Genomic DNA, 23,179 nt, shown 5'->3' on the forward strand with positions numbered 1-23,179 from the left:
CAAGAGGGGGCGATCCCGAATGACGTCCATGCCTCAACAGTTCAGCTTTTTTCTCACATACAGGTAGTTTGGTCTGCCAAGATAGAAGTGTTTACACTTTCTAGAGAGTAAGTCCTGAGCTCCCAGCAACTAAGTCCCATGCTTTTGTGCCTCTCCCTCAACCCCTCACCCTCAACCCCTCACTCACCCTCAACCCCTCACTCACCCTCAACCCCTCACCCTCAACCCCTCACTCACCCTCACTCTCACTCATCCTCACTCACCCTCAACCCCTCACCCTCACTCACCCTCATCCTCACTCACCCTCAACCCCTCACCCTCACTCACCCTCACCCTCACTCACCCTCAACCCCTCACCCTCACTCACTCACCCTCAACCCCTCACTCACCCTCACTCTCACTCAGCCTCAACTACTCCCCCCTCACCCTCACTCACCCAAAACCCCTCACTCACCCTCACCCTCACTCACCCTCAACACCTCACTCACCCTCACTCACCCTCACCCTCAACCCCTCACCCTCAACCCCTCACCCTCACTCACCCTCACTCACCCTCACTCACCCTCCCTCACCCTCAACCCCTCACCCTCAACCCCTCACCCTCAACCCCTCACCCTCAACCCCTCACCCTCAACCCCTCACCCTCAACCCCTCACCCTCACCCTCACCCTCACCCTCACTCACCCTCACCCTCACTCACACTCACCCTCACCCTCACACAGTGCAATAGTTCTCAGACCATTTCAGTTAGAGCTTTTAGAAATGTTTATGTCTTTTTTTATTTGTAATACTTTAGCATTGGCTACAGGAAACAAAAATGCTAAACATTTACAAAAAAAACCCATAAACAATTCTAAAAGCACTAACTCTAATGGTGCGAGACCTATTGCATTTCCAATGCTTGTTAAATCTTGCTACAGGGCTTATTTGATTGGCAGGCCACCTCTCCTTCACATGGGGGCTACCAAATGCATAACTAGCACTGGGAGTCCACAGATGGGTGGGTAGTATCCCTTTAAAAAAACAAAATTAAATCTGTATTGTTTCCGTGTCAGTGGATTCACTCTGGTACATCTTTAAAATGAAGCTACAATTGTACAAGTCATTTCAAGGTATTAGCCCACTGACGACTTTGTTATTAGGATTAGGAATTCCATTGAGTTGTCCACTGACCGAGAGAGCTCAACCCTTTGTAAACTCAGGCAAGCATGTTCTTTGCTACATACCATGTGCATATTCCTGGTATCTCTAATGCCAACAGATATATTGGGCCGAAACTGACTTTATTTAAAAGAGTGCAATATATGTAGATCAAATCTTCCTTTTTACACCTCGTGTTAAAAAATGTAGAAAGGACACTTTGAGGTCCATATGTATTTATTGTTAATTGTGATGATGGTAACTTCTTCCAAGTATTACTCTTCAAATGATACAGGGCTAGTCTATGTTTACAAGGAACAACTCTGGCTTGGCTATGCAAGAGCTTTTGGCTTTAAACCAAAGAAACACATTTTTCCCTTGACCCACTATATTATAATACTGGCATGCAATAATACACCTACCAAACTATCTTATAATCTGATTTAAAAACGTACACTTTATTGTCACAAAAACAGTCGTTTTAGAGCTCATTGTACATCCTACAACATTTAAAAATTCTTACACAATAATAACAATAAAAAACAATACTATAGTCAGAATAAAATCCTACCCAGACAACTCTTATAGTTCATATAATTTCTTAATGCCCCAATCAATTATGACCAGCATAATAAAGACAACACGACATCTAAGATCTAACTACTGTCAAATACAATTGCACATCTATTTTCCGTTCTAGATACGTCAGTTAACGCATTGTCTACATCAGTATTTAACTATTTATGTATCAATTCTTCAATTGTGCCTAAGGGAAAGCGTTGACGCGTTTTGATGGTTTTCATGAAATTATCTCCATCTTTATCAAGACTTAACGTTTTTCATTGTCTTAATGATTTCAGGGATTGCTGTGTATCTTCTCCCTTCAACAAAACAGATTGCACAAATAATAATCATATTATTTGTTTTTAAATCCTCTGTGCATTACAAGATATTACATTCAAGTCTCCACCCTGGGGGATGTGCGTGCCTTAACATCTTCCTGAGGGCGCTATTTCTTTACCACCATATTCTGCCTATTTATATTAGGTGGAATACCTTACCTATTTTCTTTGTGAGGCGCCCTACGGCAAACTGCCTGTCCCACATAGTGGGACAGGCAGCGGAAGTGTTGAGGCCTTGTCAAGCTGCTCTGTAATGGAACCTCAAGTACCACAGGACTGTTTACATGACGAAATGCCATCCCTTCTCCGAAGATGTGAGTAGAGGAGAGTTGTACTCTGTATTAAATGGCTTCACTGACATTGGAAAGGAAGATACCCGCATGACTCTACACAAGGAATAAGTACTTGAAGTGTGAACTGAATACGCTTCCAAATGCATTTTTGTTATTTTCCAATATTGGTATGTTTTCACTTGGCGTTTTCTACACAAGCGTTGTCACCTGTCAAGGGCTGTAAGCACTATATGAATGCAATTACAAAAATGGTTTTATGGGGCATACCTATTTAGCACGAACTTCAAGTATTCAATTATTTATTGTTTGGAATGTGTTGCTTTTAGTAGGGGACCTGATAAAAAGGCAATTTACGAGTTTATGAAGTACTACATTTCTTTTATATACTCCTGAATCTTCTCCAGACTCACTAGACATGCAAAATTATCTTGCTTCCATACAGAAACAATTTCCCACAGAGGTTACATTTTCTTCACTGGAACAAGATATCTCCATAAGAGATATTTACCATGCCCTAAAACTTTTAAATACAAGGAAAGCACCCAGCCCAGATGGATTCTCTGTGGATTTCTATTCCCATTTTTCCAAAACCCTTCTTCACCATCTTCTTTCTTTGTTTTCTTACTTTATCTGCTCTAAGGCCTCCTCCGGTACTTTTCAAGATGCTCTCATTTGCTTAATCCCTAAAGATGGGAAAGACCCTCATCTCTATGAAAAAATGATAGACCAATATCATTAGTCAACTCTTATTATAAAATATTCGCTAAAATACTAGCTCTCCGATTAGAACCTATCTTGCAATCCATTATTTGTAAAGAACAGTCTGGCTTTATTAAAGGTCGGATTATCTCGGACAATACTCGTACCTTCTTTAATATATTACATAAAGTTTAACAAATATCCCCACTCTCTTGCAACCATGTCTTTAGATGCAGAGAAAGCTTTTGAGCAAATGGATTGGTCTTTTATTTTTCATACTTTATCCTGGTTCGGTTTTGGTCCCAAATTAATTTCTTGTATTTCTTTATTATTTACCTCTCCCAAAGCTACCATTTTTACTAATGGCTCTTTTTCTGATTCCTTTATTTTACAGAGAGGTGCTCGCCAAGGCTGTCCCCTTTCCCCTCTCCTTTTCATTTTAGCTTTAGAGCCATTCCGAGCTAAGATTAAGCAAAACACTGAAATTCATCGTTTCCAGCATGATCAACTTCATATTAAAAGGAGTGTCTATGCAGATGACATTCTCTTATTGTTATCTAAACCACAAATTTCCATTCCAGCCTTTGTAGCTGAAGTTAATGCTTTCTCTTCACTTTGTGGTTACAAACTAAACTACGATAAATATGAAATCTTTCCCTTGAATATCCCCTGTTTTAACAAGATTTACTTCCCACTGATTTTTTGTGGAATCCCCAACAAATTAAATATTTAGGTCTCTTGTTTGCTCCCTCTATTAAGAAAACACTTACCCTAAATATGACCCGTCTCTTCTCTATCTACTTCTACCAATAAATGGCATCCTTTATACTTGTCATGGTGGGGCAGACTCGATACCATTAAAATGATGCTGGATCTCATCATTTTTTACATGATCTCAGCTATCCCTCTCAATTTTCCTGCATACTTTTTCAAAAAAATTAACCCTATTCTCTCATTATTCCTATGGAACAAGAAAAAAACACACATGTCTCTAATTAAGCTAAAGCGCCCTAAATCTCAAGGTGGGGTTAACTTTCCAGAATTTCAACTTTATCAACGCCTTCCTTCTTAAGCAACTCTCTAAATCGTTCAGACTCTTCTCCTAATCCCTCTCCATTATGGAAGGACTTGGGACATTCCTTTTTATCCCCTTTTTCCCTGGACGAATCTCTCACTTTCACTCTTAAATCTCGTTTTCCATCTTCACCCATACATAACACTACTCACAAACTATTTCATTCCTTTATGTTATCACATCTTTCACCTAAAGACCAGTTTCTCAACTCATCTATCTGGCATAATAAATATCTTAAAATTAAAAATAAACCCATTTTTTTAAAGACTTGGCGAGACAGAGGTCTACTTTGGATTCATCAGTTATACTCAAACAATTCTTTTCTTACCTTCTCTGATGCACAATCACTTCATCAATTTACAAAATCTTCTGTCAAATTCATGTTACTGATTAAACATTTAACAGTCGCTACTTCTTCTATCCTCTGTACCACACTCCTCCTTACCTTAACATTCTTCCCATTTTAAGTGTTCATCCCAGTGCCTCATCTATTTACAAATTACTTAGTACACCCATTGCACACAGATCTAAGACCCACACAGAGCTCCAATGGAAATCTGACTTCCACTCTTCATGGTCTACTATATTTTGGGATAAATTATGGTTGAAACATCGCAAGACCTCAAGATCAGCCAGCATGACTCACACTTTTCTTTATATAAAATAGACTTCTGTTTACACCGTTATCAGTACATACATTGCAGCCCACAATTTTTTCAGATTGTCGGTCCTGTAATGCTTCTCACGCAGACCTATTTCATAAGCTCTTTTCCTGTCCATATACACATCCGTTTTGGTTGTAGGTTTGGTCTCAAATTAATACCATATGCCATACCCGTTTCACTTTCTCCCCTGAAGCTGTATTTCTAGGCACATTATCTGATCATTGGCAAACCCTCTCTCATAACACGTACATTGTGGATTTATTGATTGCAATTGCTTTCCAACAGATAACAAAAAATTGGAAACATTCCACATAACTTTCCTTTCAATCTTGGTGGTACAGTGTATGTTATAATCATCAATTGGATCGTGCCTATGTTTCTCCTATGTCCCTACTCCTGAAAAGAGAACGCGCATGGTCTCCTGGAACTGTTTTCTTAGATGCCTCTGCACAGAAATGTACCTGTCATCACCCTTTGTCATAAGAAGTCCCCAAACCGCCATGACTTTTTAATAACGATATAGTGTTGTTTTATAAATTGCATTTATATATCTTCTCTTTTCTCTTTCGCTTTAAATTTTTATCATTCTGTTTTACAGCAATTTTTACCTTATATTGTTCATTACCTTTAAAAAATGATTACGCTTTTTTACCTTCATATGTATATGCTTAATTACAGTATTAGTGTTTCCTTTACCTTGTTTCTCCTCTTCTCCCTCCCCACTCTTTTTTCCTTCTCTTTTCTTTCATACATTTCATAACAAAAGTTTTATATGCAACTATTTTTGATTCACTATTTCTAGTTCATATGTTGTGTAAAACTCATTCCACTTACTGTTTTTACTTGTCATTTGATAGCTGTTTGATTACTTGTACTTGGTTGCATTTTCTCAAAAATAAAAACCTATGTTTAAAAAACTTTTTAAAAAAAAAGGCAATTTACGGAACCTATGTGCAAGAGCCGCAGGCGAATGAATGGAAGAGTGAAATGAATGAATAAACCTGTATTACTTAACTTTGCAAAATGCCTCACCCCCAGAGGCATACATTCTTTGAAAGTGAGAAATGAAGGACTTATGTATTGTGGAACTCTGTAAACCGTCTCACCTACAGGCATGCGCTCTATGAAAGAGTGAAATGATGAATTAATGGATGAATAAACTTGTTTTGTGTTAGGACATCTGAATTGCGTGGAGGTATACATTCTTTAAAAGAGTAATAAGAATGAATAAACTTGCATTGTGTAACTTTGTCCACTGAATTAATCGCATAGAGGCATGCCTTTTACTTAAAGAATGGGTGCACAGACTGCTCTAAAAAGATACGTATTGAGTATTCTCTCCAGAGAAGAATCTTTGGAAGACGGCGCGCAAGGAGCACAGCGGGATGTTGTGCATTTTTTGATGGGCAGGGAGAACACATTTTGAACCATCTGCATTTTAGAAATAAAACCGCCTTGCACACAAAGGTGTATTTGAGTAGTGAATGACCTAAATAGGTCACAAGGCTTGTTTGCAAAAAGCAAGACTGCAGGTCAACATGTTTGATTTGTAGGCCACCCTTCTCTTTTGATTTGAATCCGTTTGAAAGGCTCCATGATCTAAGCTGCAATGCCCACAGTCACAGAGCCAAGAGGAGCTTGCAGGCAGCTTTGTAAAAAGGTTTTATAGATTTGCTGCATCATGTGCAGTCTGCGCGTCCATCTGGTGCGGTGCATCCAGGCCCTGCTCTGGAGTGGTGGGGGCTGACATAGATGGATTTCAAAGTACACTGCATCAGTACATCCCTGGGCAGTCCGAGCTTTACCGTTTCAGGCTAAACTGTTGCACTGCAGCAGTAGGCAGTGAGAGAGTGTCATGGTGCATGCAGCACTATCACCCTTAGAGTTCCAGGTGTTCACCCTACTGTGCCAAGTGCGTCTGTGCTGCAGGCAATGATTAACCCCAAAGCATCAGCTGTTAATGCTCACATTGATGGAAACGGCAAGAATGGAGGTTCCAGTTCATGAATGCCTTCCCTGAAGGAGCTTGAAAATATAGGGCAAAGGCAGCACATCACTACTGGAGCCTGAGCGTCACTGTGTGTCTGTTCCAGGTAACTGTATCTTTGTATAACCATGTCGTTGTGTGTGGGGGCTGGCGCTTACACTGCATTGCATATCAGGTCTGTTGCTACGCAGCACTGTGCATGCGTCTTTGATACTGCCCAGACATTGTTTAGACACATTGCACATTTTTGGCCATTGGCGTTGACCCATCCTGCTCATTTGCATGCCTGGCAACAAGTTCCTGGCAAACCCCAAACAGCCAGCACAACAGGCAGAACTAAGGAAGAGGTGATCTTTTAGTTCCGATGACCCTGAAGAGAAAAGTTATTCCTTGTAGGAATGTTCGCTTCACCTCCAGTGACGCATACAACCCGAATCGGTTATAGTCACTAGTTAAACACACTATTGCCATCTAGTGGTTGGGTCGGGAATAGCAAGTTGTTGTTTTTAGTAAAATGAAGATTCGTGGATTTTTTTATTATGAGACACTCCCATGATGTGGTCGCCGCAGTCTTTAATTATGACTCTTTCCCACACTTCTGTCAAGCCCTTTTCATTTTTTAAGTACTTTCTTGTGTGCATCTTTGAAAGTCTGAGCCGATAGATTCCTCACCAGCTGGAGTTTGCAATAAACTGGTAGTGCAGCAGAGGGCAAAATGTACTTTACTCCGCTAGCGAGAGCTACTGGTGCAAAGTATTTTAATCACAAAAGTGACTAATGCAGTCTTGCTACTATGTATTTACCAAATTTATTTTATTTAATAAGGACAAGAAATGAATTGTTCATCACAAGAAATGATCGTATTTCACCACCCTCCTCGTTTTCAATATAAAAACTGAAGGTAAAAAAAGCCAAAACAAAAGTCGATGGAAAATATTTAATTGTTAATCCATACATTTAAATCACGCTATAACATGGTCCAATTCTGTTGATTCATCTTCAAAGAACAAATACATTCTTTCTTAGTCTCTAAACATAATCAGTATGTCACATGAGCAAATAACGTAGGTGAGTGGAAATCACACGCTAACTGCAGTGAAACTACTCTTACAATCTGCTGTTTAAAATCAATACAATGAATGTATTCAATCATTCAATACTCCATGGCATTTGTAGTTGTCAATGCAGTATAATCTACCCAAAAGCTAATATACATAAATTAAAAATATGCAAAATACATTGTTCACTGTATACAAATAAGGGGCGATGACCTACATTTCTATCAGTGCATAACACAATAGACGCTAGTCAGTGCTATAGCATATGGAAGCTAGTAAGAAGCAAATCATTGCTTTTCAAAAAAATGGAAACTACGTTACGTTAAGAAGATTTGTAGAGCGCACTATCACTCGGGAGCATATTCTGGCGCTGATCGGGTGAGTCTAGGCACACCTAGGGTCTAGTGAGTATCCTCAAAGCCAGGTCTTCGCTTCTTGCGGAATTCAGCAAGTGAGCAGTAGGCTCTTATGTGTAGCAGCGGTCGTTCCATGCTTTAGGATTGATGAAGGAGACCAGATCCCCAGATCTGGTTTACTGGTTCTCAGTTAAATAAGATTGATCATTTTCGTTACAATGTAGCACAATTGTAGTTTCTGAATTGCAATATTCCCAATACGTCTTCTGTCAATGACTACTACTCCCATTCATACACGTTATGTTAGTAATAATGGCTTACATAAAGTATCTCTCAAAAGCTTGATTTACTCAACAGTTGTATAGAGTCAGTTTACTGCTCTATATTGAATGAACGGTTGTTGTAGGAATGCTTTTAAATTGTATTTCGGAAATTAAAGCCTAAAAAATCTATTGTTAAATTGTACTTGACGACATTGTGAGGTATTCACTTTTTGACTTGTATATTGGGAATATTGCAAGGCGGAGAGCGAGCTTTTATACAAAATAATCCAAGCTACAGAAAAACATTGCTGAAAACAAAATGTTTACTGACTGTATATGGGAATACTTAATTTATCATCAGCTTAGGTATGGTTAGTTGTTTACATTAGTAATGCCCATCAACAACCTACTGTAGTACTTTGGCTGTGAAATAACACTTTGAAATGAAGCGCAAAGATCACCGCTAGTGGTTAGTATGTTTATTAACCCCTTGCCTGTGGGGCTAATTCCCCCGCTGTGCTGGAGGGCGAGGGCGCACACAGCGCCCCGGTGCTCATGACGAGCTGAGCTCGTCTCGGCCGCACCCGTTTCTTCAGAACGTTCAGTGCAGCAGGGGAATTAGCCCCACATGCGAGCGTTCGGACCGTTATGACGAGCTCAGCTCGTCATGAGCATGGGAGGGGTTAAAGTATCTCCCTAAAGCCACCGCCACCACCTCCTGCAACTCTCCTATTGCAATAGGAATCCTCGAGTCTTCACCGCATTCCCCATTCTAATGAATACAGTGGCAAGCACAACATATCCCACCCTTTTAACACTGAAATTATGGAGAAAACTTGTCAACAAAAGAAATCTAAAAATTAAACCTAATTCAAATAACAAGAATATTAAATAAAAATGTACACCAAACTACTTAGTATTCTACCCACCCTGCTGAAAGAAACCCCGAATGGAAATTCACACCATTACATCATCTTTAAATCGATCAAGTACACCAAACCAGTAGTTTTTTTGTTGTAGCAGATTTGTATAGTTAGATCTCAACTTGAAGGTATTGGAGCACTTTACATGAGCACCAGTTACGTTACACAAGTGCACATTCATTTTTGGTAGGCACGGGGAAATTGTGATTTGCCCAGAATCACAGGATGCTGAACTGACGCCGAGGCTCAAACCTGGTTCCCTCCGCTCCAACATCTGCAGCTCTGGCCATGAGGCCACATCCTCACTTGTATGCCATGGGGTTCCTAACCAATCCCACTTTATCCTTGGAAGTCACCACCACTCTATCATTGTTCCAGACACATCCATCCCTTTAGCCCGCGGCATTACATCACCTGGACTACCTGAATGGGAGGAGAATACTTGGGCTCCTCTTCGCAACATGACCAGTTCACCATATCCTCACCCAAACCCTTCTTCACACACACTTTTCTCTTACAACCCTTCTTTGTTGTATACCCAGCCTCAACCTTAGCCCTGACATCCACAACCTTAGGAAAACGTATAGTATCAATAGTTTTGTGAGCCATCCAATCTGTATTCATCTTAGTTCCAAAGACTCATCTCCTAAATGAAACAAAAGGATTTAGCCCCGGAGACACATTAGATGTTTTCCGTAAGGCTCACAACATTTTTTCGACAGATTTTTCCCCAATCCAATTTGTTGATTGACGCCATGCAATTGATCATTAAGTTTACAATGAAATAATTCTACCAGTCCAATACTTCCAGGATTTACGAGATTTGTTTCTAAATAATGTCATACATCAAAAAATATATTCATTCAAACTGAAACCAATTACGTGCCGTTATCAGTCACAATTTCATTGCGATACCCTTCACGATTCAGAATCGTGTGCTAGAATTTTATCATAGCATGCATATCCACACTATTCACAAATGCAACCTCAGGCCACCTAGACATGTAGTCCAACTAAACTAAAGCATACTTGGAATCTTTTCCCTTCATCGTAATGGGACAAGAATTGTTGAGAGAGAACTTGGATCATTGTCCCATATCCTTCACCACCGGAGTTACTTGTGATGGATTTGAAACTCAGGTCTTGTGGCTCATAATACAACTCTCACAATCACGTACAAAGCACTCTGTTTACCTTATCAACCCTGGCCACCGAAAATGTTCTATTATCCTCTGCTTCATTCCCCGAATTAACAACTGCCCTTCATGTGCCAAAACAAGAACCCTCTCTGATAGACTAGCAGGTACATCTAATTGTTCTATCCTGGGCACCAAACCTTCTACACAGGTAAACTCCATGGCTACATGCGCATAGGGAATAGACTCTAAATCCGCCTTCCTTTTATCTGGAGGCCCACTCTCCACCCAAGCTTTGACCTGGGATTGCACCATATCCTTCTCAAGTGCCACCCTCCATTCTTGCTCAGTGATGGCCTCATCAGACTGTGCCAATAAACATCAAGTCTCACACACCACAATTTCATCCTCCCCTGCATCACGGCATCTGTCATCAGCAAGCAGCATTCTAGACAAATAACCTGCCCCCACGTACCTCTTGCTGGGTCATACTCCACACGATAATTATATTTCGGCGAGCAGTATTGTCATTTAGCTACTCTGGGGATGACAATCTCTGCCCCCCTCCCCAACCCTCCCACTTTGGTGCTCAACAAATCAATCTACGGTTTCTGGTAACAGAATTGGAACTCCCCATACAAATGTTCTAAAAAGTTGAGCGGCCCACCTTAACGCCATGGCCTCCTTTTCAATGGTAGAGTAAGTTCATTCCAACCCCTTTAATGACCGGAATGCAAAGGGGATTCTTTCCTCCCTACCATCACCTCTCTTCTGCTTTAACACCTCATCAGAACTTTTATTGATGCAAACAAACTTTGAATAGTACTCCATCAGACCCAGATAAGACTCAAGTTGTTCCTTATTTACAGGAGACGGCGCATCCACAATTGCTTTCAGAATCTTGAATTTTGGCTCCACAATAAGCCACACCATCTACTTCAAACCGCAGATCGAGCTCCAGGGCTTGTGGCTTTGGTGAGACAACAGCGCTGTGGGGCTCAGAGTGTGGCGCTGCCCAAATCAGGGGCCTGAAAGCGGCAGGTTTCTTCCCGCAACTGACTGTTGAGCGGTGCTGGTGGACCTGTGTCAAACTCGCCGGACGGAGGGAGCCAGTCTAGCAAGGTACTCTGGGGGCGTGAAATGCAGGCACCCCTAACTACTCAATACTACTGAAGGAGCGGGGGCTGTGAGGCCATTTCCCCTGGCTTATGCAAATGACATTGGCCTTGATCTGTGGGGGCCCTGAGCTATTGGGAGTGGCCTGGAGGTGGTGAAGGGCCCCAGCCTGGAATGCTGTTGCCTGGAGGTGCGTAGCATGTGCACCACGTTGTCAGCAACACACTGCTTTAGGGTGGATCATCGTGCAGCAGTTGGGGGGGGGGGCATACATGCCTGGACAACAGAGAAATGCCACCTGCCCTGTGGTTTCCCTAGCCAGTAGCTGCCTTGTCTGATATTAGCCGGGATACTCCCTGCTGGGGGCACTTTCGATCCTGCACAGGCCGGACAGCTGTCATTGCTCATCAGGGTGGCAGTTTGGAGTAGGTGGACTCCGTTGGCGTGCCCGCTGCGACACCAGGACTGGGAGCACTGCGGATAGATTGCGGGGAGCCATACGCTGGGCGAAGGCCCATGTCCTCAGTCGGCGGGCTCAGGGTCCCTGGAAGATGGCGCCAAACAGGAGTGGTAACGAGTGGGGGACTGGGCAGCATCCCCATCCGCAGTGGAAGACACCATGACGGAACTAAAAGGGGCCCGCCTGTGTTGCGCAGGTTGATGCACCGGCCGTAGGCGAACCCTAGCTCAGCTCAATTACGGCAGCGATCCAATCGGTGGGCACGAACTTGGAATCTAAAATTGATACGGTCACAATAGAAATGAACCTCATGAGGGCGGACAAGCGAAAAACATTGTAGTGGGTTGCAGCAACTGAGCAGAGTATAGGGGAGCTTCAATCTGCAGCGTGCAAACTGGAGGAACGCGTGCAGAAATTGACACACCAACATAAATTGATGGTGTGTCAATTTCAACTACAGCTGGATGACCAAGAAGGGAGGGCCGCAATAACATCCGTGTGGTGGGAGTGCCGGACGTAGCGGAGGGGCCCAGCATGGACCTCTTCATCGAAGATCCTATCATGAATCACCTCAAGCCGAAGAGGTTGTCCCCTCTGTGTTCCCTTGACAGGGTGCACAGAGCGGGCCCCCTGCGCACGGTCATTGTGCGTATACTGAACTTTCGTGATCGGCACACAATATTGCAAACTTCCAGAGTGATAGGCCACCTCCCATATGAAAATGCAACAATGTGGTTCTTCCTGGGCTTCATCCTAAAAGTGCAACAGGAGAGGCGCACATTCGATGGGGTCAAGCGGGCCCTCGGGGAGAAAGGGATCAAATATATGAACTTCCCAGCAAAGCTCAAGGTCATAGAGGGCGATAAATCTTGGGTCTTCACATCGCCTATGGAGGTCCAACAGTGGCTGGATGTGGGGTCCTCCCATGGCTTATCGCCGGAAGGAGGAGACGAATTGGCGTGAAAGTCGCTACCGCAATCTTTAATCCCCAGACCGCCGCAAAGAAGGGGCAAGGTCGAACTCCAGATCCAGAAGCTCCTGGTCCGGGAGTCCAATGAGTGAAGAGAGATACCCAGGAAAATGATGGACTGAACTCCTCTTCATGTTTGTTACATAGGTAGAACTGGACTTCAGGTATAGATATCTCCTTTACAGTCGTGGGGGTATGCTGCTGTAGATACTTCATTGCATTGATACACCGATACCCGGCTGGTAGGGTTGCGACTGCATTTAGCCCAGCTGTCCTAACTGTGTTGAGGTGGGCATGCAGGCCTGAGGGTGGGCACTCGGGTGGTGATGCCAGGCTGCCCTTTGACACTTCCTTGTTCTGTAGGGCGACAGGCGCTCTGCTGTTGGGGATGTGGGTAGTTTTAGACCTACAAAGCAGGGTGGCAGGGGGGTGGGGCTTTGTTGGGGGTTGTTTTTTTGTTGTTTGTATGATTGTTTATGCTTCAGACACAATGCTGAATCCATAGCAGGCTGCGACCAGCGTTCTTACATTTGACATGTTTTCCAAGGGAGGGGGGGGGACCCACACAGGGGTCGGACAGAAGGTAACGCCCTTGGCGGCACAACTGACTGGTAAATTATCAATTCTCTCTTGGAATGTGAATGGTCTTGGAGGCGAGATGTAATGCACTATGGTTCTACAATACTTCCCGTTTGCACTCCCCGGACATAGTACTCCTACAAGAGACGCACCTCTGGGGCACAAATTACTTGGCACTCAACCGCTTTGGATAACACTTCAGGCACATGCCTGCTTTACCAAGTCCTCCAGGGGCACAGCAATACTTCTTAAAAACACAGTACCCTTTGTTGTACATCACACCTGGAGTGATCCCTTGGGGCAATTTGTGGTCCTGTCTGGGAAATGGGAGGGTCAGGTGGTGAATATCTGCTCGGTCTACATCCCCCAACGCCTACATGAGATCACACTCCCAGACCTTAGTAAGCTTTTGCTCGATCTTCTGCAGGGGACCCTGGTTTTGGGAGGGGACATGAACGATGCAATGTGCCCTGAAGTGGATAGGGAGGCAGGCCCTAATGGGACCCGAGGATCCCGACATCTGCACACATTTGCTAGAGCTATGGGACTCACGGATACTTGGAGGGCCACAACCCCACCCTGAGACACTTTACGCATATCTCTGCAGCCCATGGCTGCGTATCCCATCTTGATTATATTTTCACACATACGATATAGGTGGGACTTTTCGGGGGAGGGCGGGGGGGGGGGTGCCACAAGGCACGCAGAATATCTGATCATTCGCCTGTGGAGGTTCAGCTCTGTGGACCCGGGCAGGATTGGTCTCTCCCACCGAGATTAGACCCTTTCCTGTTAAGAGACCGGGAATTCCAGGATTTGTTTGCAGAGCGCACCAACCAATATTTAACCGGAAATGTGGGCTTGGTGTGTTCCGATTGTATTCTCTGGGAGGCATATTAGGTGGTAGCCCAGGACTTTGTGCAAGCGACGAGTTGCACCAAGCACAAAGAAAAACACACTCAATGTGACACCTTGGAACATGAGATATGGGATCTTGAGCTAGCACTGAGCTCCGCATCAGGAACGGATAACTGGCACAAACACATACTTAAGCTCAAGTATAAGGAACTTAAAGATCTAGAGGAAAATGCTGCAAAAACACATGCACTAGCCACACAGAGAAAGATCTATGACCTGGAAGATAAGGCCAGCAAACTGATTGCTTGGCTTGAAAAGAAGGATAGGAGTTGCAATTGGGTATCCACAATTAGTACTGAGCACGGCTCACAGGGTGGTACAGGTGCAGAATTGGCGGATGTCTTTGCTGACTACTACGAGAACGTATATCAATCACAGACCGCGCGGAGGTGGTAGAGTCCTACGAGTTACAAAAAGACATGGCTTTGCAAACGCTCGAGAACAAGGACAGAGAGGCGCTTGACTCGGACTTTTAGTAGAAAACGCTATACGCGAATGACAGTCTGGGAAAAAAGCGACAAGCCCAAATGGACTCCCCGCTGAACTGTAGAAATGTGTAGCGAGCAAATTGGCTCCAAATATGCTTCATATGTTTCTTGGCACAAGGGACGAATGGCTGATCCCAGAGGATCTGAGGATAGCTACCATTGTGGTCATACTGAAAAAAGGTAAACCTCCGGACCTCTGTAGTTACTACAGACCTATCTCCCTTCTGTACTTTGAAGCCAAAGTATTATCCAAGATCATTGCAACTCGCTTGAGTTCGGTTATTCAATCCCTCATTCACCCATACCAAACCGGCTTTATGCCGCATTGGAATACCAGGCTTAATTTACGGCGTCTCTATGGTGTTATGCAGATGACTCAAGGCAATCGAGATGAACCTGCTGTCCTCCTGTCACTCGACGCCAAGATGGCATTCAACAGTATCGAATATACATGTTTGCTGTTCTGGATAAAATCGGGATAGGTCCAAAGCTGCTACAGTGGATCCATCTCTTATACACAACCCCGATGGCGAGAGTACGAGTCAATGGGACTATTTCCCGAGCCTTCAGGCTCCATAGGGGCACGAGGCAGGTCTGCCCGCTGTCGCCGATGCTATTTACGTAAGCATTGGAACCATTAGCGGTATGGATACGGAGAGATCCGCTGGTTAGAGGGATCGACCTCTGGGGAGGCTGGGAGGAGCGTATATATCATTATACGCCGACTATATCCTACTGTAGGCCCACAGACCGTGCCAAACATTCCACCGGCTGATCCATATCATACAATCGTTCGAAACATACTCTGGATACTTTGTTAATTGGGATAAATCCCTAGTGTTCACGCTAGCGGTAGAGCTCCCTCCCTCGACCTCTGTATGCTCCGAGTTGGTGCAGAAAGATGTTCAAATACTTGGGTATATGGATAACACACTCTGAGACTGAGTTCATGTGTCTAAATATCCAGACACAATTAGATTGTCTTCGAGATGATGTGACTCAGTGGAGATGACTGCCTGTTTCCGTGGTGGGCAAAGCTGTTCTCTTTAAAATGATGGCCCTCTCCGACTTTTGTACATACACCATTTCGGATACCAGAGACATTCTTTCGCTTTGTTGAATCCGAACGACGCATGTTGCTGTGAGGGGGTGGTAGCCCCAGGATTGCGCTAAAAGAAACTCCAGCGAGGAATATATGATGGGGGTTTGGCTATTCCTAATATTAGACACTATTACTGAGCCTCCCAACTCAATAATATTAATGGTTGGGCCTTCTCGCCGCTGAAGGAGCCGGCGTACAGAGTGGACCGGCTAGCAATGGCCAATGGTAACTATAGGGCGGAATTGTACTGGAAACGTAGAAGTAACCCACTCCTTCCGATACACACCCACACTGTTATTGAAGTATGGCATAAGGCGAATAAAATGTTATGTTATGTTAGTGCTATTTGTATTGCGCACGGCTGCTCCAGCGAAGGGAACAGAAATAATTATTAAGAAATTGGGGAGTGAAGGATTTAACAAAGCTCAGAAAATAAATGAGTTTTAGCGGCCTTGCGGAAGGAGAGCAGGTCACCAAAGGTGCGGAGTTTCAAAGGGAGAACGTTCCAGAGTGCGGCTGCCCGCACCTTAAAAGAGCGACCCCCCCACCCGACTGAGTTTGAACCGAGGGGCTACCGCTAATTCTTGGTCAAGCGAGCGCAGAGTGCGGCCCGGGATGTAAGGGCGCAAGAGTTGGTGCAGTAAGGGAGGTGATAGGCCCTTCAGAATTTTGAAGGAAAGGCACAAAACTTTAAAGTGGATCGGCTGCCTAACTGGTAACCAATGCAAGGCTCGCAAAGATGGACCGGCCGAGCAAAACCTAGGAAGACCTACGATCGCTCTGGCCGCAGCGTTCTGCACTCTTTGAAGTCGGGTTAACTCAGCCTGGTTTAATCCTATAAAAAGGGAGCTGGCATAGTCCAACCACGCCAAAACCGTTGCTTGCACCACCAATTGACGAGTTGCGGCATCGAAGTATTTAAGGGCAGGGCGCAGATTGCGCAGAATGCCGAAGCAGCAAGCCGCCGTCCTTTTGGTGTGGCCAACGAAGTTGAGGGAAGGGTCCAGCCAAACACCAAGGTTTTTGATCTCCGCAACCGGAGTGGGGGTCGGCCCCAGCTCAGAGGGCCACCAAGTATCTCCCCATAGGTCCGTCCGCTTCCCAAAGATCATCACCTCCGTTTTTTTGGCGTTTAGTTGGAGACAGTTGGACGTCATCCAACCAGCCACCGCCCTGAGTCCTTCTCTGAATCTTGGGGCATCCACCCCAGAGTCCCCGCTGATCGTGACCGCTAGCTGGGTGTCATCTGCGTACGACACCATGGTCATACCACAGAGCTTCACAACCTCAGCCAGCGGCCTCACGTAGATGTTAAACAACGTGGGGCTCAGTGAGGAACCCTGTGGGACCCCAAGAGACAGAGGATGACATTTGGACTGGTAGGGCGGGGACGCCACACAGAAGGAACGATCCCTGAGAAACGAACGGAACCACTGGTGTGCAGTGCCCGGGTGAGACTAAGCTTACAGAACAGATCCCTCTATGGGATGGAGACTACTTGGGCGAGCTGCGGCGACTAAAGGGCTTTCGGAAATGGAGCCTCATTGGGATTGATTTATTGGGATATGTCTGGAAGAGAGGCAAAATGATAGATTTTGACACATTGAGGGAGGAGTTCTTTTTGGGGAGGGGGAGTTCCTCCGATACCGACAGCTTAGAATCGCACTGCACCATCACTTGAAGGAGGACACCCTGATACCGGAGTATTCGCCGCTGGAGGGCCACCTCCTTTAAGATCCCTTGATTGACAAGGCTATATCTCTCATGTATAAGATGCTTATGTACAACTCACCAGATTGCTTGGGTCCCCTACGTGAGGCCTGTGAGTCGGACGTGGGCTTGCTCAAGGCCGATAATTGGGCCGAAGCTTTGCAGAGCCCCAGAGTATTCTTCACAGATCATACGCCTCATGCTTGGTTTTCGTACGCATTTGTAAATGTACCACAGATGAATGTGTCCAGGGTTATGGTGAATCTGGGTCCTTCTTTCATATCTTGTGGGCCTGTCCCAAATTCCAAACGTACTGGGAGGGTATTACCCGAGTGATAGCGGAACTAGTGGAAGGGAACGTCCCGCTTGAGCGGAGGTGGCATATTTTGTGAGTCACAGGAGATACGACCTGGCCACAAAGGTCTAAGACTTGGTTGGCCTTGGCTGGGTGGGTGGCCAAGAGAAACATCGCTCAGGCATGGGGGGTAGCGACAACCCCCACACTGGCAGCCTGGAAAAAAGATCTGGATTAGTGCCAGAGAGTGGACGGGTGATAAACCAGAGTCGAGGCAGCCCACGTAAAGGTGAAAATATATGGGGAGCGTGGGTGAAATATAGAGGCCAGTGCCCCACGGGGGTACGCTTACAATTTCCAAGAGGCAAGATGTTTCTATGTACATAGATTGCACGAATTATATCAGCCAGTAAGTGTAAATGTTCTTTGACATATTGTGGGATGCCTATAAAAATGCCTATAAAAATGTTTATCTTATATTACGAACATGTTCACCCCTGTGGTGACCCCCTATTGAAAAGTATTCAGGATCTGAACTGTGCACGATCTGAGGGTCTGCACCTAGAACACACGACTGAGGGGGAACTCCTTTACGACTTATTGAACGATCTGGATGTGATACCGCCTATGGCATTGATGGATCCCGCTAAGAGTTTTGAGACCCCACTTCTAAGGGGCATGGAAAGGGGACCTTTATTGACTATGTATTACTTTCATTTGCAATGCAGCCCTTTGTGGACTCTTTTAGCATTGAAGATAGCGAATTTAGTGATCACAATCCGCTAACTGTTCACTTGAGGGGCCCGTGGATAGCCAAGGAAGGACCAATCCACATTACGGGCAGGGTGAGCACAAAAGATGGGAGACGCCGACTGAGATGGTCGAAGATCACGCCAGATATGCTGTATACAGATATTAAAGTCACTTGTGCAGACTAAATTAGGGTATGTACTGAAGATGACACACAGCCGAGCGAGGTCCTCAATGCGTTCCAAAGTCTTTCTGACAAGGTGTCTCAGCTGCTGTCGGCACCATCAAAAAACTTAGAGAACTTGGGACCAAAATGGTTTAGTCATGACTGTTCTAAAGCAGCAAGGAACTTAAGGATGGCACTAGTAGAAAAACCAAGAGTAAAGGCTACAGTCCCAACTATGCCGAAAGGAATATAAATCTATTATTGCCAAACGTAAGGAATTCGTAGGGGAAGAGGCCTGGAATGAGATTCTTGATCCCACCACCTTGCGGTGTAGCTCTAGATTCTGGGCTGTTATGAAGAAACCTTTCCTGGTTCAGGAGCCGGGTGACGGTTTGGAATGCGACATACTAAAGGGGGAGTGAGAAGAATACTTCAAACAATTATATTGCGGCCCGATGGATGAAGATTCCAACCACGTACCCTTTACCAGTGGTGAATTGATAAGTATAGATAGAAGTGAGGTCATTGAGGGTTTTGTGGGGCTAACAGCCGGGAAAGCACCCGGCCCTGATGGGATTCCTCCTGACTTATTTAAATCTGAGCCAATCTTTTGGGCACCAATATTAGAGTCTGTTTTTAATGCTGCCATAAAAAGTGGCTGGCCACAATCATGGGGGGTCTCTACGATTGTCTCCGTTTTTAAAAAGGGGGACAAGGGTAGCCCACATTGTTATAGACCCATTTCACTCATAGACTCTATGGTTAAAATAATAGGAAGGATACTACTGCAGAGACTCTCAGACTGGGTGATGGAAAATAACATCATCTCCATCTCTCAGTATGGTTTCTGCAGTGGCCGTTCAACAATAACTCAATGCCTTAACTTATTCCTAATATTAAGTAAGTACACTGTATCTCAAAGGGTTACCATCCATCTCGCCTTCATGGACTTGTCCTCAGCCTTCGACTATGTGAACAGGGGAAGGTTGTGGCAGTCCGTGAGTGCGAAGGGTGTAGACAGTCGAATTGTTGATTTTCTTGTTGATCTTCACAGTAATACTAGAGCGAATGTCAGATATTCCCAAGATATGAGCGTAACAGACAATTTTAATATTAGAAAGGTTGTTCGTCAAGGATGTATCTTGGCCCCATTTCTTTTTAATTTTTATATTAATGATCTAGATAGCGTCTTACAGAAGGTAGCGGCTGACCGTCCTAGAGTCGGCAGGCGAGGAATTCCTGTTCTTTTATACGCAGATGATGCGGTTTTAATATCGTGAACTGAGAGGGGCCTTCAAGCTTTACTAAATGCTTTTAAATCATTCATGACGGATAGAGACCTTTTGGTTAACAACTCGAAATCATTTGTCATGCAGGTAGGCCAACAACCTAGCAGGAACTTCTCATTTAAAATTGACGAAGCAGTTATCCCTATATCAAAAACGTTCTCCTATCTTGGGGTTCTTTTTGATACCAAATTAAATTGGGGTCCACATCTTGTAAAAAAGAAAGGAGAATATGTCAGAGTGAATGCCTCCATTTTTAACTTTGCATCAAAACTGGGGAAAAAACCTTCTGGTGCCATGTTGAAACTTTATAATGCCAAATCAGTGGCAACTGCCACATACGGTAGTGAAATATGGAGGTATGTCGGTGGTGAACAGCTGCAGACTGCCGAGAATTTCTTTTTAAAACTTCTCCTGTGTGTAACCGTAGATACGTCCAATCTAGCAGTTCACGAAGAACTGGGGGCTCAATATCTAAGTGACACTTTTTCCTTACGCCCCCTGACATGCTGGATAAAACTATGGTTGAATCAGAACATACCACTGACAAATCTGATTGTGAGGGACTGTCTGATCCAGGATAAGGTATTGGACATTCCTTGGATAAAATACCTGGAATCCAGCTTTACTAGGCTTGGTCGTCTTGACTTGTTCGAAGATCCAAACCGGATTGTCAAGGGGGATCTTGAGGTACTGAAACGGGTCTTCCAGGGAAGGCCCGTGGAAAGATCCAGAGGGAAGGAGTTGAGCTCCAGAAACAAAGTGTGAGAAAATTTGTCATGCTTAAAACGTGCGAAACTACTGAGCCATATTTATTGGGCTCACTAAGTTTGCATGAAAAGTTCCTGCTAACAAGGTTTAGGTTGAATATTTTTCATCATCTGCTGATTAGGCCAAAAACTGATATTTTTAAAAGGTCCGCAGCACCCTGCGGCTGCGACGAAAAGTCTCAGCAAGTCATGCTGCATTTTATATTTTTATGTAGATTTTATGAATATCCACGCAAGCGCTATCTGGTGACTCTTTTAAAAAGACTTAATTTTACTCAGATCAGACCTGCATTGCTGTATTTACAACTTTTACACAGTGACAGCATTCTCCAAATTACGGAATTTTTAAAATTGACTATCAAGTTGAGAAATTGTTTGGATCAGTAGTGGACCTTTGTGATGAATGCATTAATTCTTTGTGATTTCAATGTAATGAAGATAGCACATCCCGGCACCTTTTTTTTATTGATTGATTGATATTACGAACATGTAATTGCTGATAATCTGTAGCTTGTTTTTATGGTCCATAAAAAGATTTAAAAAAATAAAAGTAGAGTACACTAGACAACAATTTGAAAGAAGTGAGATGTCTGGATGTTTCAGTCAAAACTGCCTGGTGGTAAGCAGTCGACCCGTTCAGGATAGTTAAAATGCCACAACCCCCCCTTTAAAGTACGCAGCATCTTGTTAATAGGTAGCGGTTCACGATCTACCCATATACTATGATTGAAATCATGCAAATCCACACACAATTTCAAAGACTGATCACTCTTGTGGGCAAGGACAATTGACGCCGACCAGTCAGATGCTTCAGTGGGTTCCCCTCCTGCAACCAGGGGAATTTTGAGACTCTTATGAACCACTGGTTCCACTCCTTCAACAAGCTTGGCTTGATTCTAAAAGCAGCAAGCCTGGCCTGATCCTAAAATGTCAGGGTATGACACATTTGATTACATCATTGCTTGTTAGTTCCTACCGCCATTACTGAGAAGGCCCCCACTGACGTGCTGCAGAGTCGGAGACAGAATAGGCATAATCCCCAGTGCCAAAATGATCGCAGGGAGGACCGCAGGCTTTCGAGTACAGCAGTCGTCCATTTACTTCAATCAGGCCCGAACCTACTGGCCCAGGCAATCCACGCATGTGCACGCTGGTGGATTAGAGGTTGTGGCGGATTAGGAAAACAGCAGGTTTTCGTTCCAGCTTGTCACCAATGAAATAAAGTTCAAAGACTGCCACTAATAGGGAGTATTTTTATAAGACTCCGAAATCCCAAAAGCGATCGCCAGCACCCCCTGCAACTCTTCTGTTACAATGTGATCCCTCATGCCTTCACAGCATTTCACTTTCTAGAGAATACAGTGGCAGGCGCTACACTCTTTATTTGCCTCAACTACTCTACTACCTCGATTCTGTTCCCTGCGTCAGAGGAAGCGGTTGACATTCGGATGCTGTAGGTCTGGTTTTTTCCCTGACTGTAGAAGAAGTTTATCTGAAAGTCTAGCCGGTTTCCATTTCGCTAATCTCTAATAAACGTTTGAGAATGTCTGTTTCAATTTCTTCCTCGATTAATTGTTTGAGTATCCCGCTTATAAAGAGGGGGTGCATATTGCTTGGGTCTCAAAAATTGGATGGCTTTTTTGATCCAATGCTTTTAGAAGAGGCGTAATAGCAATGCATTGAACGTCTAACATAAATTTCGAATTCTTCAAATGCATATCAATTTGTCTAATATATGCTGGCTGATATCTGTGTACTTAAGAGATTTTAACAAGAAGCTGGCTGATAACTCATTTTTATTTGTACTGTTTATTCTTTTCACAGGGGTCGCTAAACACATACCGATTTTGTGACAACGTGTGGACATTCGTGCTGAATGATGTGGAGTTTAGAGAAGTCACAGAGATCATCAAGGTTGACAAAGTGAAAATAGTAGCCTGCGATGGAAAAAGTGAGTTTCATACTGTTTTGAGTGTGATGGCCGCATACTGCCCAGCACTCAGGATGATATTGTGGTCATTGTCTACAAGGTTGCTAAACCACATGGCTCATGTCCATTTTATTGTGATGTG

At 44.1% G+C, this 23,179-nt stretch overlaps 1 protein-coding gene across 1 annotated transcript in view; it reads left to right on the forward strand.

The window, feature by feature from the left end:
• The window catches only part of GTF2A2 (general transcription factor IIA subunit 2), a 106,803-nt gene that overhangs the window by 78,699 nt on the left and 4,925 nt on the right, over positions 1–23,179 (forward strand). Inside the window, exon 4 of the mRNA XM_086959359.1 lies at positions 22,932–23,058. Within this exon, the coding sequence (XP_086815485.1) occupies positions 22,932–23,058 (127 nt within the window). The remainder of the gene's footprint in view (positions 1–22,931; positions 23,059–23,179) is intronic.

The sequence above is a fragment of the Lissotriton vulgaris genome, chromosome 2_2 (genome assembly GCF_964263255.1).
Source record: "Lissotriton vulgaris chromosome 2_2, aLisVul1.2, whole genome shotgun sequence".
NCBI lineage: Eukaryota > Metazoa > Chordata > Amphibia > Caudata > Salamandridae > Lissotriton > Lissotriton vulgaris.